Source organism: Ursus maritimus, unplaced genomic scaffold, assembly GCF_017311325.1.
Source record: "Ursus maritimus isolate PB19 unplaced genomic scaffold, ASM1731132v1 scaffold_1, whole genome shotgun sequence".
Lineage (NCBI taxonomy): Eukaryota > Metazoa > Chordata > Mammalia > Carnivora > Ursidae > Ursus > Ursus maritimus.
The window spans coordinates 58,635,463-58,652,202 of NW_024423343.1; the positions used below are offsets into that span (position 1 = coordinate 58,635,463).

The 16,740-nt window shown below is 38.4% G+C and overlaps 1 protein-coding gene across 4 annotated transcripts in view; it reads right to left on the reverse strand.

Moving 5' to 3' along the window:
* Positions 1-218: 218 nt before the first annotated feature.
* The window catches only part of METAP1D (methionyl aminopeptidase type 1D, mitochondrial), an 86,037-nt gene continuing 69,515 nt past the window's right edge, over positions 219-16,740 (reverse strand). For 2 of the 4 annotated variants that reach the window (XM_008687120.2, XM_040643906.1), the window contains exons 3-10: positions 15,564-15,713; positions 13,966-14,114; positions 13,350-13,392; positions 9,844-10,007; positions 3,093-3,190; positions 1,745-1,792; positions 750-828; positions 219-619 (exon numbers count right to left, since the gene is read on the reverse strand). In XM_008687120.2, coding sequence (XP_008685342.1) covers positions 541-619; positions 750-828; positions 1,745-1,792; positions 3,093-3,190; positions 9,844-10,007; positions 13,350-13,392; positions 13,966-14,114; positions 15,564-15,713 — 810 coding nt within the window. In that variant the 3' untranslated portion in view covers positions 219-540. The remainder of the gene's footprint in view (positions 620-749; positions 829-1,744; positions 1,793-3,092; positions 3,191-9,843; positions 10,008-13,349; positions 13,393-13,965; positions 14,115-15,563; positions 15,714-16,740) is intronic. The other 2 variants (XM_040643911.1, XM_040643908.1) reach the window with 1 other exon arrangement.

Here is a 16,740-nt window from a genome sequence, read left to right on the forward strand (position 1 = left end):
TCACAAAGCAGCTATGAGGGGGAAAGAACTGGAAGGGCTACTGCCAATGTGGGATCCACAAGGGGGAAAGAAGAGACTTTTAAAAAATTCCCATCTAACATCTAGGCTCATTCTTTCCCCCACGCGCCCATGTGAAAAGTTCAGAGGCTCAAAAATTAACCACCTACCCTCTCCCTCTAGTAACTGTCAGAGACACAAGGACCACAGACACAATGGGCTTAGGAGGGGAACGCCTTTTACTTGGGCAGTCAAGACAAGGGAAAGAGAAAACAATGCATCTCTAGAAATCCCTCTTCTTCCAAACGAGGGCGCCCCCCCCAATCTCCCCTCCCCCCATCTCTCCGAAGCCGCGCGGCCAAGGCATGGCTTGAGATCTGAGTTCCCAACTGCCCCCAATCCCCACCGGGTTTTTCCAAGACTAGAAGCTAGGTTGGTTACTGCGTGACCTCCCGTTCGCCTGTGTCTTCTAAAAGTTCTCCAGCTGGATTTCAGCAATTCAGGATAAAAAGCGCCTGGCCTCTGCGACCTACGGGCGGCTCCTCAGGCCTCGTGGGGCAGTTTGGTCAGGATCTGCACGCCCCCCGACGTGATGAGAACTGTGTGCTCGAACTGGGCGGACCTGAAACACACACGGCGGCGGTAAGAACGCGCGAGAGCGCCGGCGGGGCGGGGAGCAGCAGCTCGGAGAGCCGTCGGACCAACCTTCCCTTCCCATATCGTTTAAAAGCAACGGCACAGAAAGCAAACACCTTTGATTGTCCAGGGAGACCACAGTCCAGGCATCTTCCAGGACTTTAAATTCCGGGGATCCCTCAGTTATGATTGGCTCTGTAAGACGGAAAATATTTACTGCAGTGATCTAATCAGATTCCTGTCAAATATTGTTTCAGCTGATTATGAAAAAAGAGAGTAAGAAGGTTCTCCTCCCCTCCCCCCAAAAGCTTCCCCCTCGGGTTCCTGTTGTCATCTCACAAGGGCTGATAATTGATGTTGCTTACATAGTCGACTACAAACTAAACAGTAGGAAGAGGAAACACTACCGCATTAAAAAAATGTATGAAGTTGCCTAGTTCGTAATTTTTTTGAGAAAAAAGGGCATTTTAATCAAGCCTTAATTAGGACCCCGTGGATAATAACCACCCAAACACCAGTCCCTCTTATAAATACCAGTCAGTTTTTAAAAATATTTGAATTTTTAAAACATGCTTAAAATGTTCATTAATCAGCAAATAACAATTTTCTTATTTCACTCTAATTACTTCTCCATTAAGTACCACAGTCAGAAATATGATGCCTTTAGGGTCTTAGATGATTGGAATTTGGGGGCGATACCAATCACATGATCAGCCAGGAATGGGCCGCCAGACAGTACATATCACTTGCTGACAGGGAGCAAGGGACACGATCAATTCTAGTTACTGGGTGTTACTGAAAAAAACAAACCAAAACCAAAACAAAACAAAAAACCCAAAAACAAACCAAAACAAAAAAAACCCAAACACCACATTATGCTGGTAACAGAATTAGAGGTTGGATGGCTGTCGTCTCCTAAATGTGTCGGTAAGTATCTGATTTAGGAAGATGGGGCTCGAGGATATTATTTAATCAGATTTGCTATGCATCTGAATTATTTCATTACGCTGATTGGCTTTATTATTCCTTCACGGGACTGCCTGGCCTAGGCCAGCACTGCTGTCTCCATCCAGGGAGCCATGGCTCTCTGAATGCGAGCTTGGGCACTGACCTATGGTGAACGCCATTCCTTCTTCCATGAGTAGATCACTGTCATTTGCTGCAAAACAAAAAATATGGGGTGGGGGGAGTGAGAAATGGAGAGAAAGAGAGAAACAGAATTAGAGGGGCAGGATTGCTCAAAAAAACTTGGTCATTTTATTTTTTTCTTTTAGGGTAGAAGGAAGGATGGAGATTTCTAGAATCCTGGTAGTGGCTATCACCAAGGGGTTATACACAGTGGTTCTGAGCTTTAGCCTTTGCATTTTCTTTGCTTGGGATCAAGGCCCCTGAGAAGGGTGCACCAAGGCCTAGCAGAGGCAGCTGGGGTGTTTTAGACACCTGTTGCATGTTTTAGACAACCTCCACAGTCCCCTGGCCACTTGCTTCCAGGTCTCCTGGCTTCACTGGTTCGTAGGCCCTGCCTGCCACCCCAAAGAGAAAGACATCTTGGGGAACTGATACAAAGGGAAGACAGCCCCTTGGGGTGCAGATTAAAGCAGGAGGCTAGGACAGTGGTGACTTGAAATAATTCCTAGTGTTGGTGCAGGGTGGGGCACACATCTGACATACTCTGCACTCCTGCCTAGACCTCTTCTGAGCTGCTTCAGGTGGGGCTCTTCGGTGCAAAAGGAATTCTGACATGCTGGGTCCCTGGGGATCTTCCAGGGAATGGGTTCTTGGCAGTATTTCCTCTAGGGACTGCTCTCATCCCAAGCACACAGGTCAAGGTCCAACTTTCCTTCAGTCCCTCTCCAGGTGTGCAGCCCCCATTTGGGGCACTCTATAGAACTGCCTCCTACCCTAACCACTGCTTCTGGCCCACCCTCGCCTTCTCATTGTAGGGTGCACACCCAGGCAGTAAAAAGCAGGAGGTCCTGGGGAAGGAATACAAGGGTGGGTACAATCTAGAAATCACTAAAGAGTACATGCTGCTAAATACGTCAGCTGTCAACGCTGTGTAGGATGTAATGAAGTTTAACCACAACAGTCAGCAGTTAGAGAAGGGGGTAGAAAAAGAAAAACAAAACAGTCATATGTGCATGCTGCTGGGACATTGATGCAGTGGCATTTTGTTTTCAGTAACTTTTTCTAGACAAATATCCCTTGTGCCTTCAAGCCATCACCCTTCAGGGGAAGACAAAAAGCGAAATAAACCCTATTCTGAGATTGAAACTGCTGGGCTCTAATCCAGTAACATGGTAATGTGCTGGTTACAATTAAGTAACTCCCCCCCCATACACACACATGCATACACACAAAAGGATGATCATATGAATTCAAAGTCAGAGGAACATCAGGACCAAAACTGCCTTATTCCGAGTACATTCAATAAATAGCTCGCAAATCAACCTCCTTACCATGATGCCAAATTTCTGGATGTCCATGAAAGTAAGATCCTATCCCATGTCCCACAAAATATGGACAGACGTGCAAACCGTTCTGATGAGTTATATGGCTTTAAAAGTGACCAAACAAAATATTTAATTAAATTAGGTAAGTTTTTAATGGACATTTAGATAAAGTCACTTTAAAATAGTCTCTGAAAGAGAAAAAATCAGTTATATTTAGAGTCAGATGATAACATTAACGTTTTCATTATTCTGGAATAATTAAATTTTTTGCCATTGCATGCAACAACTCCCTTTGGATAAATGAAGAAAACAGGTATGTATCTAACACAGTAGTTTGCTTCATTTACCTTAATACAGCATTCAGACAAGGCCACTTTTAGACAACAGATGAGTGCACATGCACACATATACCGATCTGTATGCATCACCAAGATACAGGTGCATAGAATGCAGTTCACAAAAACTTGCCTGGTTTGTATAAAGTTGCACAAAAAACCATGCAAATTACTACTGATTTGGGAAATGAACAGAGAAATAAAAATGCAATCTAGAAATGTGACCTCCTACTTTTATAGTTCCCTTATTCTGGCGTATTTCAAAACATTATACATTTTAGAAGCAGACACACCCATACAAAAGGTCAAATCGTGTTGTCAATATTTTTGAAATACTCCAAAACTTTGCGATCATTTGGGATTTCCACTCAAGACATATGTCATTAACAAAATCACACAGAATGCTTTTTAATCACCATGATGCTTAAGAGAAGCTAGTATTGTGATTCCTAATTCTTAATACTTTATTAGTTCTTTCTACATGCAAATGTACTGGGTTCCATGTATTCCATATAAATGAAGTCTGGCATATAGAATCCAACCCTAAAATCTTCACCTACAAAGTTAAGAAGTTATTTTTGAAATAAGGTGAACATACTCATTTCTAGGGGCACCAGAAAGAACATACAAACCATGAACAATTTATATTTTCATGTGGATGAGGGGAATAGTGCCCTAACCCTAACCATACAATGGATCAGGATTTACAGGACTACTATTTAAATTCTTATCAAAGTCAAAGTTCTTAGACCCCAAACTAGAGTTTCCAACAGACCGTGGGTTTAGTTGAACATGAACTCAAAGGCAGCATCTCTACGAGCATTCATGTCAATACACTTATCTCTGAATATGTTTAACTTTCCTCTCCAGGCCTGCAAGATACCTTCCCTTAGACCAGGATGTCACCATAAATAGCAGGTGGACAGCCTCTCATTCAGATTTAATTTTCATGTAACCGATAGCGCAGAAATAGGTAAGCTACGCATGTGTCGATGACAGGAATAACAAGTCAGCAGTTTTCTCTCTTAAAGTTGTACTTTATAGTTACAGTTATCTCTGTGCATCTTTGCAGTTGGGGCAGGAGGTATAAAAACTTTTTCAAGGTGTTTCTATTTGCACCACACAATTTCTGAGTAAAAACTGAAAATAGAGAGTGGATAGAGGGTGGAAGAGAGATGATTAGATAAGATGATAATGATCTAGACTTTTTTTTTTTTTTACAAGAATGGGTTCTACCTAAACCTGTAAATTATGTGACTTCAGTCCCAACAAACCTCAATGATTCTACGAACATTCAATATAAACTGTTCTCCTATTTTCTTTCCTTAAAAGAAAAAAAAAACCACCCTAGGATCTAACTGATTGGCAGGCATCACGGCTACATCTTAAATGTGTGTTACAATGGCAATCTTCATTTTAATTTCTGATGAGAGGAGAGGAAGAAAGCCCACTCTGAAAAAACACTCGGGGTCCCTCCGCCATCACACCTCTCATTCCTCTTCATAAAAGAGGCTGTGCAGTTACAAGGTGCCTAAAGATATTTGAGTGCATTCTCCTACAACAATTTACTGCCTGGATCCTGCTGGAACTTATGGTTACAGGAGTATCATAGAATGTATGTGTCATGAATGCAAAGGTCAGGATTTCACAGCCGGGTGGAAGGAGGAAAAGCACAGGACAAATTTCGCTCAGGTCCTTGGCTGAGCACCCATCTCAATGCTTGATTCCCAGGAGCTAAGTATATATTTCTGTCTGCATCTCAGGGTATTTCCCTTTTGGATTTGTAGTGAGCTTTTTAATGCATACTTGCTGGGACTAAATGGGATCAAATCTCACTAATGTTCTTAATTACTATTTAAAATCATGCCCCTTCTACTATTTTGGAATATATGGGAAGCACAAGATTATTTGCCCTGATTCTAGGGTTTTGCAAGTCTAACTTCGTAAGAGACAATCCGAGTGACCTGTAGTAGCCAATTCCACTCGAACATGGAAGCAAGTGGTGGTAACCCTGTCTGTGGCATGGGAAGGTGGGGCATGTGTGCTTCTCTTAACTGGTGTGGTGAGGGAGATGGAAACAGCTGGGTGGGCAGGGCTGCCCAGGAAATGCTGAGGTCGCTCCCCAGCACCAGCCGTCACAGGGCCGGGACCCCTTCTGAGCACGAGGGTCTTCTTGCCCTGGACATTCCCACTCAGGAGATCTGCCTTCTTTCTGCTGAAACCCACCAAAAAGAATTCTCCTGGTATTCGCCGTTCTGTTCTGATTTTCTCTAACTAAAAATCCTCTCAGACAGTACAACACTTAGCCATGAGCCTGAGTGCACTTATGATTTGAAGTCACAGGGACTATTTGGGGAGGGAGAAGAGGGGAGAGGAAGAAGAAGGTGTACAAATGTAGTTTCTGAACTTACTCTGGAATCATACTATTTGTACAGTTCCTGTTTCAGTTACCGTTCCTCCCTTAAGGAATTTCATCTTGTGACCGTTTTCTTCCATTTAATTACCTTTCCTGAGGTAGTTTTCCTCGATTGAAGTATTGTGTAGATAAATTAAAATTCTTAATACATTTCAACTACATTTTGTGACTAAGAATACATTCCCCAAGAGGGCAGAGGAGTACTATGTTTAAGTGCATACTCTCCTCAAGAAATAAAAATGCACATGGAAATAGTTTATCACCATTTTTACATGAATTCTATAAACAGCCCTAATTTCCAAACGGTCCCATCTCTAATTAAATGGCCCCTGATTTTCCAAGTTCGGTCTTTCCAGATTTTAATTTTAAACGGTAATCTTTGAATGAAGGAATGCACAAGTCCAAGGATTCATTCTAAGGACGAGGAATGTTTAAGTACAATTAGTAATATTTTTAAAGCCAACAACTGTTTTCCAAAAGAGTGGTACATTTTTTTGTTTCAAGCTGGATCACAAATTACTGTATTTTTCTTACAATAGTGCTGAACTTTTATTTGAGGTTTTCTGTTTCCGAAAAGCAGACATGATGGATTGAAATAAAAGATAATTTATTGCAGTGCTTACTTTCATGTGCAGAGAGAAGCAGTGTAATTGTAATTTACAGTAGCTGTCAAGAAAAATCCATCACAGATGACATTAAAATGACTTATTTTGCCTGAGCCACTTATTGTTTAAATGTGCATAATCTAATAGAAAGAGATTATTTTTAAAAATCTGCTTTATATTCTTCTAAATTAATATCAAAACATATACTTATGAATTAAACATTAAAAACCATTTATTGATACTTTCATCATGACATTTACAACTGTAAGTTTAAATTATTTTTTATTGAACTGTCACATATTTGGGATGCATGAATCTACACATTCACGATATTCTCATATGTACAGATCATATCATCTAGAGATAATTTGAATATACAGCTTTAGAAATAATTTAAAGCAAATGGAGGTACAGCGAGCATAATAACACTGTAATCTAAAGATCACTAGCCATCCCTCATGAAGCAAAAGGGCACACAGAGAACTCTTTTCATTAAACTATTGTAGCCAATACTTCTTCAGAGATACCCTCCTACCCTTACAGGCTTCAGAGAATTTCAAAATTTCCTATAAAGATCACTAGGTTTTTGGTAACATACTACTAATAAAAGAAGCTTGAATGTTCTTTTCATGGTGTATCAGTAGAGGGAGGCTATGCAAAAGATGGTGAATATCTTAAAATAAATGAGACTGAGTTGAAAGATGTTTGTAAACCTTCAGTCTGTAATGATTCCAAGTACTTTTGGCTTAAAGGTGGAGCTTGTTTGTTTATTTACTCCCTTGAGATTTTGCCTGAATAAGAAAGGGCAAAATAATAGAGGTCCGGAAATACCGCCTTAACACTGGTTAGTCCCCGGTGGCAGACAGAAACCATCTAAATAATGAAATGTATCAGGCTCCAAGTAAAAACTTCATTGTCTTTTATTTTTCACATAGTTTTGTAAGTGTAGCTGTTGGGACTGATCCGGTTTTGAAAGGAGCTTGTACATGCAAATTCATACTCTTCGAAACTGACCTTTGTGTCCAGATAGCTAAAATCCAATGTCACTTTCAATTCTACGCTTCTTCTTCTTTTTTTTACGTAGCTAGAATTAATGTAGTGAATATGTAATGAAATGCATTATCCTGCATGGAGATTTATCAGATTTTCCGACTGAATGCTATGCTTTGCTAGTACTAGCTGGAGTTCACCTGCATGTTGGTGTGGCGTGTGGCTCTTTTTTGTAAAGAGTTAAGTCGTACACAAAAAAAGGGAACAAAGGTCAGCACCCAGCCGCCACTTGAATGTGAGATTTTTCTTTTTATTCCCCTTGATGTATACTAGGCTCTGTGTTATTAGTCTTAATGATGGAAAATTGTAGTGTTGATACAAATCTTTTTTTCAAAGTAGTAGGCGGGAGCTCCATTTGTTAGTAAGTTTTTTTGTGACTAAAAGCCACGGACAGTACATTTATGTAGCAGTAAAAGGCCTAGATGCTCTTTCCATAGCAGAGCTAATTATTCCTACTGTGACCTTACTGATCTAGCCTGTTCCTAGCACATCTCATCTGCACGCCTGTTCCTCTGTGTAGATGGTGTCAGAGAATATGAAAAACCCTATAATGAAACCATTTTCATGATGGAGAAAGGCTACTGGAGTTGCACTTGCTACAAAGAGGCTCAATTATATGAGTAATTGTGATAATTTTCTACATTCATAGCCTTCAATGGGGAAAAAAGAATGAGAGCCACAAAGGAAAATTACTTTAACAAGAAAGTACAGAGAGTAAAAATGGAAGAAGAGACAAAAAGGGGAAAAAATAACCAGAAAAAAAGTTTAAAAAATAGATCTGGAGGGAGGAATAGCGAGACAGGGAGAACAACAGAAATGCTCAAAAGCCCATGTGCAGCTGTGTTGCACAATTAAATTGAATTTTTTTTTCTGCAGTTGATGAATGTGACTACTGCAAATGTGCCTCTGTAGTTAGCTATCATTTGTTGTTCCGTGACAGGAAAAGGATAATTACCTCTCAGAGAGAATCAAAGGCTGACATGCCCTTTAGACACAGCCATGAATGCAGAGCTCGATAGAATGCTTGAATAAGAATCTAGTGTTCTCTGCCCCCTTCTACTGAAGAATAAATTTTGTTAAAATGCAAGAGCACCACCAGTAAATTTGTTGAACCCTAGGTGTTCAAAAATATGAGATCCATCTATCGACTCATCCCATTTGCAAAAATAAAACTGCATTTTGAATTCATTTCTATTATATTCATGGACAGTAAGATAGTGAGATATGCATTAAATTTCTTTTCCCAGTAGGGGTCTGATTCAACATTTCCTATGAAAGAACAGAGAGACACTATCCTTTTTTCCCAGGCTAGTTAGCCTATAATTTAAAACTGTCAAAAACACAATTTTGTTCAAAGTCTTCAATAAAAGCTTCTCAGATATAACCCAAAGAGATTTTACTAAAGTTTGATTCAGACATTGTTACAATATTTTTAAAGCCATAAATACATTTAACTGATATTTTACTGCCTTTTTTTCTTAAAGTATTTGAGGGCTTACGAAGAAGAAAGGCAGCATCTTTTCAAGGTGACTAAGCCTTCCATCCTTTAGACAAACGGGAAGTATTCAATGGTTCCTATTAATGAGAACACTACTTTAAAAGGTACTGATGTGATCATCTTTAATAAAATGTATTACTTTTGAATGAAAACACATATTCTGCGTGTCTACTTCAAAACAGTTATGGGGGTAAAAAAAAAAAAAAAAGACCTAAAAGTAGGTAACAGATCACGGGGAAAAGTCTTGAATTCAGAAAATACACATACACTCAAAAAGCAAGCACAGAATACTGTTTGGAAAATAAACAACGGTTTACAGGAAAAAATGAACCAGACAAGAAAAGGACATAAGCTCACCCTTTCGGCCTGTTTGCTAATCCACTAATTTGAAAGGTAATTTGAAAAATTGCTTGAGGCCATTTTTTTTTTAATCTTTGTATCACAGGAATATGTTTCACTTCATTCCTTTATAAAATTTAGCTTTTCTCCTGTTTCATTATCCAAGAGTTGGGATGCTTACCCCCTTCTTAGGTACTTTCTTCCATGTTTGGTGTGATTTTGAGTAAAGAAACACTACAGACCAATATGTCAAGCTAAAACTAAAGCAGTCATATAAATATTGCTTGCCGCTCCTCTAAGTTTCCTGCTGACCCTAGTATAATTCACTGTTTTAAAATCTCTCTCTCTTTTTTTAAACCCAGGGAACAACATTGCAGCTTGGCAGTTCACATACTGGTATCAGACTGAAATGATGGTTCTGAATCATAAAACATGTCATCAACTTTATACCAAGCCACCAATAACCTTTGTACCATTTGCCAACCCTCCCTTTACTTGTCAGTGTAAGGCTTACCTGATTGTGTTTCCAATTACAGAGAAGGGAGCCCCCGCTCTGCAAGCTGCAATTGCTTCATCTCTACACCTCCTGGCAACCTCCACTAACTTTTTACCACATTCATCCACATTGCCCACCAAAAACGTTTCAGAGGTGTCTCCATGGTAGCCATTGTAATAGACCTAAACACAGGCAAACATTTTAAAATACGTCCTGGTTTAAAAATGTACTCTCCGAAAGTATATATTATGTTCATTTATGTATTTAGTAGATTCATACGTTTCACCCTTCCAGAACCACTCTCGTTTCCCTACAAAAAAAAAAAAAAAAGGCTATGCTAAAGCCTTACAGAAATTAAAAAGATGAAGCCATAAGATGATATTACAAAATTTAAAAATAAATATGTAGCTAGCATGGCTATTTCAGCATTATGATTAGCAATGCTAGTATAATGTTCTGATTCCTCATTTTATTTCTGAGAAGACAAAACTACACACGCATAAATTAGTGACCAAAGACACTGACCCACAATTACTACAATAGCTCTAGAGAACCCGGAAGTATTTAACATAGTGAAAAGTTTCTTCAGTGTCATGAAGATACTTGATCTTTTATTTGCCAATTCTACATTTGGAAGTGATAGACAATAATAAGAAGAAATAAAATAGACATGTCAGTATTAAACAGTAGGAGAATTTCATTCCAAGAACTGAAGTGGCTCAATATGGGAATGAAATATGTTAGGGAAAGATCCTCTCTGGAAGGGAAACCTTAGTCAAATGTTCCAGATAGCAGAATGTCAATAGAAAACACTATACATGAGGTTTTTAAAGGATTAAAACATAACAAAATAGGCTTAAGAATAAAATACAGAAAATACAATTTCATCAGTTGCCAATGATTCAGCAGGCCCTATAGGATCTTGAAAGACACAAGATTCATTATAAAAATCAATAATTAACAAACACTATAATGAATATAGAAGGTGGAAGGGGCTGGTTGAATCCTGATGCTTAGATATAGCATGGAATTTGCTATTTTGCATAAATTTGACCTATGTAGTTATTTTTCACATTTCTCTTTCTCATGAAGCAGAATGCAGAAACTTATAAAAAAAGATATTTATCTCAGCTTTCTATTTTAATACTGAGTTAATGTCTTAAATCTGTGTACTATTCTGCACTAGAACAATATTCTACTACACTCTTTAAGGGAGGCAGGAAAAGTCTTTATTCAGTCTTCACTTTATAAGTCAGAAACCTGAAGCATAAACAGGGTAACTGGTCTAAGGTCAGTGGCCAAAATACAGAGGTAGGTCCAGATGGATTACTGGCTTCTAATCAAATGTTTTCTCTACTATGTCAAATGACCTTAATTACCTTGCAACAGAGTAGTATTTTATACATTTTTTTCCATTTGCAATCCAAGAAAGTACAAGTTTGATTTTATACACAAATATATTACAGTTACTAATATAAGTGTAATTGTTTTAAAAATGTATAATTCAGTGTTTATGTAACTGTTATTTAAGTAAAAAATATTTTTAAAAATCTTTATTTGCCTTTTTATATTACTTTTTGCTAGCTTTCAAAAGGACTATGTGAACGTTTCAATATATATGGGAGTAACAATACTTCTGAAAGTCTATGACATTATCTATAATTAGGGTTTATGCTCACAAAGTATTCTTGTTTTGTACTTCATTTATTAAACAAATATTTATTGAGCAACTACTCTAGGCATCTCACAGTCTGTTTTTTTAACATTCAACTTTCAAGGGGGAAAGAAGTGTATTCTTCTGATATATACTAGATGTAAACAATGATAAAATGCGTAACGAGTATTTTCTGATAAAATTACAGGATCTGATAATGGAGTCTTTCACTTAATAACATACCTCACAAGAAATATAATTTGTGGGGAGGGGTAAAAAAAGAAATATAATGTATTAAGATAGTAACCAATATGTTTTCTTGACTCTCATATTTCTAGACATTTGAAGTATTTCACCTTGCTTTACGAGTTTTGTAATTGTAAAATATTTGAATGTTAAAAATTTATTTAAAGTCTTCAGGAAACAGAAAAGGCACGGAATATTCTCTTTGATGCGTTGGGAGCAGTAGGAAAGCGTGTGCTGATTTCATTCAAAGCAGCAATATTTTATTAGGGGGTGATTAGGTGAGATAAATGTAAAACCCCCAAATCAGTTACAATTCAAAAGAAAAGTGTATCAGGAAAAATACTTTATTTCAGGTATACTTCATAAAATATCTCCTACATGATTCTGAGTGGGAAAGATAAACCAACAGAATATATGTGGAGCAAATGTTCAAGTACTCTAAGTAGGACAAAATGATATATGAAAGAGTAGCAGCAATAAAGGAATCGTTGGCTATGTCACCATCCAAACCGATATGAAGCAAATAGGGTGAGTTAATTTAAACAACTAAACATTTGGCTGAACTCAACTATCGGATGCCAATTTCCACCTCATTCCCACACCTACCTAAGTTCATGGTCTAGATACAAAATAACTATTATGGAAAATATTTCCTCCTTCATAGAAGCTATACTCCTTGAATGTGGTCTATCTCAACTAGTTCTCATCAGATGGTTAAAGTTTACTTATTTATTGAAAACTTACTTATTAATCATTAGATGTATACAATTTATTTACAGTCTACATAATCCAAAGGGACCATTACAAACTTTTTTAGTAAAACGAACTGCCGAAAGTGCAAACAAGCCAAGTCTGAGAAAAGTGAAAGGCTCAGGGAATTAGAAAAGGTGAGAGCTTGCACAATTTGAAGTTCCCACGTGAAATCACTTTGGGTTGTTATTTAAAAGAAAGGCTGTTAACCATTTGGTAAAAAGTTAGGTTCAGAGAGAAAACCACTCTGCTCGTATGCTCCAAGTTCAAGGCTCTCTATACCCTCTATGCCGCAAATGGAACACGACGTTACCTTCAGGGATTTTAATCAATCTAAGGAACACTGCTAGCAAAAGAGTTGCTGTCCAAATAGACTGACACACACAGGCCAATGTAGCCCCTAATGACAGAGTAAGATAATGACAGGCCCCACTCAAAATCAGCAGGAAGAGGAAGATCAATCTTGGCAGAGTGAAGGAAAAATGCTGGCTTTCTTCGCGTTAGCTCATCTCATACATATCTAGCTTCAGCAGCTGCCCAGTGCTGTGGTGCTCTCTGCATTAACCACACAGTGGATCAATAACAATTACACCTTCTCAAAAACATGACACATAGCAGGATTGGGCTGACATTTCACTTAGGCCAACATTGATCTCAGTGCATCTGATTCCAGCCCTAAATTCAAGGCAGGCCTGGGTTTCCTTGGAATAAACACGGAGTTAAAGACAAAAAAGGAAACCAGCTGCTTGTGTCTGGGTCTAGAAGTAAACAGCACTTCCCTTGGTGCAGCTCGCATTTTCAATCCACAATTCTTCCTGGTGCTACCAGCAATTCTGAAGTTGATCAAAGACTATTTTTTATATTATTTACTCACCGTGACATCAATGTTGATAATATCTCCATCCTGAAGAGGTCGACTGAAACGTAAACAGAATAAAAGTGGTGATAGACAGATCTCAATAAGAGGAATGTAAAAATAAATACCTAAGACTATCACAAAGCCAGTGAATTGCAATGATAATCTGGAGTGGAAGAGGAATAAATGGAAAAAACTACATCTGATCTTTATGTTAGTCATGTCCAATTTTATAAGAAATACAGAATATGAACACATTGCCATTGTTTAAAAATCTATGAAAAATTCTTTAAAAAATGTACTTATCAGTTACCTTAATTTTGCAAAGAGCTGAAACAATAGTTGATAACCTATTTTGCCTACGTTTGGATTTCTACCACTTACATGGTTAAATGCTAAGAAGGTAAGAGAAATATTAAATGAACAATGACCTTTTTGGATTACGCACCACTGTAACAAACATTAAATTATGTCCACTTAGAAGCAAAACACTTCAAAATTTTTGTCTTACCATAATCAACTCACAAGTTTGCAGGTGGCTTTCAATTAAGCTAGTGTCTTTCAACATGTGTTATAGATCTTAGTCTCATGTTTTAGTTTCCAAAGGAACAATATGTTATTAAGCAATAAATACCTGTCAGGAATACCATGACATAGCACGTTGTTTACAGAGGTACAAACAGATTTTGGAAAACCTCCATAGCCTAGAGGTGAGGGATAAGCATCATGACTGATGATTTCCTGATGGACAAGAGCATCTATCTCTTCGGTTGTCATGTCAACCTAAAATATTAAATAAAGAAATTGTGCAGCCACAGTTGAAGACATTTCCTGCCCTCGCCGACCACGTCTATAGCTACAGCACTTTCAGATGAGACGGTACAGATTTACTGATAAACTTGTGATACAACATTTTAATTAATGGTGATTAACATTCAATATTTAAATTGTGCCTTTTTGACAATTGTTTGGGTAGATGATGGTGTTATGGGCTGTTAGGAAATGGAAATTGTAAGCCCTAAGACCCCTTAAATTATCTGTGAGTCATTAAATGACATGACTCCTTTTGAGCCTGAACACTTCACAAATATGTTCTTAGGCGATTCCTTCCTCTTCCTCAGGGGTTAGTACCTCAGGCTAGCTGAAGCATATAAATAAATTCTCGAAAGTATCTTCAGTTTAGATGACACAGCTTGAAAAAGTAGGTCGACCCACACCTTTTTAGCCCAGTGAAACCTTAAATGGGCTTTGCAGCCAAGATGTGAAGATTATGGATCATTATTTTAAAAAACTTGGTCTGATACATATTGTAGAAATTTGGTTTTCACAAATCTTGATGTCTTTCATGCCTAAATAAATCCACTGTTTTTAAAAATATTTCTCTCTTATTACAAGGCATCCAATTGCTCCCAAACTAAAAAACAAAACAAAATAAAAAAAAACCTAAAATTGAGTTTTACGAGTACATGAAGATACCTCCATAAACTCATAAGTCATAAGTACAACTCTAAAACAAAATCTTTTATTAAAAACTACCTATTTCTTTATTTAAAATTACCAAGTTCTGCATTATTTGACATTCACATTATGCTTAGTTATGTTGCTATAAAAGTTTATTACACAGATGATACCCTGTGTTTTCACCATTGAGGCTCACTTCCTAAATTCTGCCCACCTTCTGGAAACTACAGGACCATATATATATATATTTTTTTTTTTTTAATGATCCTTATAAAGCAGAGTGTTTCAGATTATTCTGGAAGAACTAAATCTTGCAGTAAGATAGTTGTCCGTAATTACATTTCTATATTATCCATAGCTTTGTGTATGTGCTCTAATCTTTCTTTGCACAGCTAATGCAAGAAAAAAGGAGACAGAGGATGAGGCAGAACAACTCTTAGGCACACAGAAGTAATGTGGGGAATAAAAGCAGAAACTACAGGCAGGAATAAGGGGGCAGAAGTCAAAGCTGTCTGCCATTGATCAAGTTGGATAGGCTGATTGGGCCCAAAGTATCACCAGAATCTTGCTACTTAAAATTGAATTTGGATTTTAAGTTACCTCTAGAATAAACACATGAAATAATAACATCCCCTTCCCCCATCCCAAGGCCTGACTTGATTTTTTTAAACAAATTAGATGTGTACAAAAGAAGAGTGAAAGGGAGAGAGGGAAAAGAGGAGGGTTTGTTGCCCCTTATGTAAGTCCTTCTGAGGCTTGGTGAGACGCCACCTTTAAACTCTTCCCAGCCAGGAGGAGGACATGACGGGCCAGCTGACAAGCCTGACGAAGCCCTTGAATCTGATCTTCATTCTTAACTTCTATGCTGTCTCCCCAGTCGGGTACAATGCCTGTCGTCACATAGTCTGGCTTCTTTATGTGCTTGAGGAAAAAGGATTGAAAATGAAGATCAGAACCCAGCACACGACAATGGGATCATTTTTTCGGACACAGCCTCCTGCTTCATGGAGCTCTGCCCTTCCTGCCGGAGCACCGACCTCCGAAGCCAGCATGACAGACCCTCCAGGCTGCCCCCAGTTCCTTCCCCTGCCCTTTTGAACTTAACATTGCCTGTTAGTGCTGCCTCTGGATGGTCTGTTAACCTTACTGTGCTTTGAGTCAAACTGGTCTGAAGTAGACTTCTGGTCAAAACAAACAGTAGTTTTCTTTTCTTCCTCCTCCCAACCCCGTAAGCAGCATTCTTGCCATTGATGGAAAAAGAGCACCAAGCTTCCAAATTGCCAAATGGCTAATTAAGAGCACTTTCATCTTCTCAACACAAAGATAAGATTTATGCAAAGGATAGCTCACAACACCCTCTCCGAATGAATATATGTAAAAGGCTGACTGTCAAGTCCGCTGAAGCCTATTACGTATACACTTTTCTTACACTCTGCAACTGTACCCAAACTAAGAAGGGACTAGAGAACAAAACCCAACAGCTTTCTTTTCTTTTTCTTTCTTTCTTTTTTTTTGAGTACATAAAAAAATACCTAGAACATTTCCATCATTTGTCAAAAACAAACAAAGAAACCCCCCAAACTCAAAACATTCAACTCTGATCGCCCTTGTAGAACATTCCCCACTGCTTACTCAAACCTATGGGCCGTATTCAGAAAATAAATACTATTTTACACCCAGAGCTTCTTTCAGTCCCAAGGTTGTGCCCAGCTCTTTACAATCTATTTATGGAAACTGCCACATAAGCATTGTGGAACCGTACCCAGTAAGGGTACACAGCAGTTGGGGACAGGAAGCTGAGGAGACAACACTCCTCAACTGACATCACAGCGACTCTGGAAGGGCTGACGTTAGGGTCTGCTCTTTGTGAAGCGCAACACACCTTCACTCATAAGACCTTCACTTATTCTTGTGCTCAGACGGGCCCTTCTGACACAGGTCGCGCCAG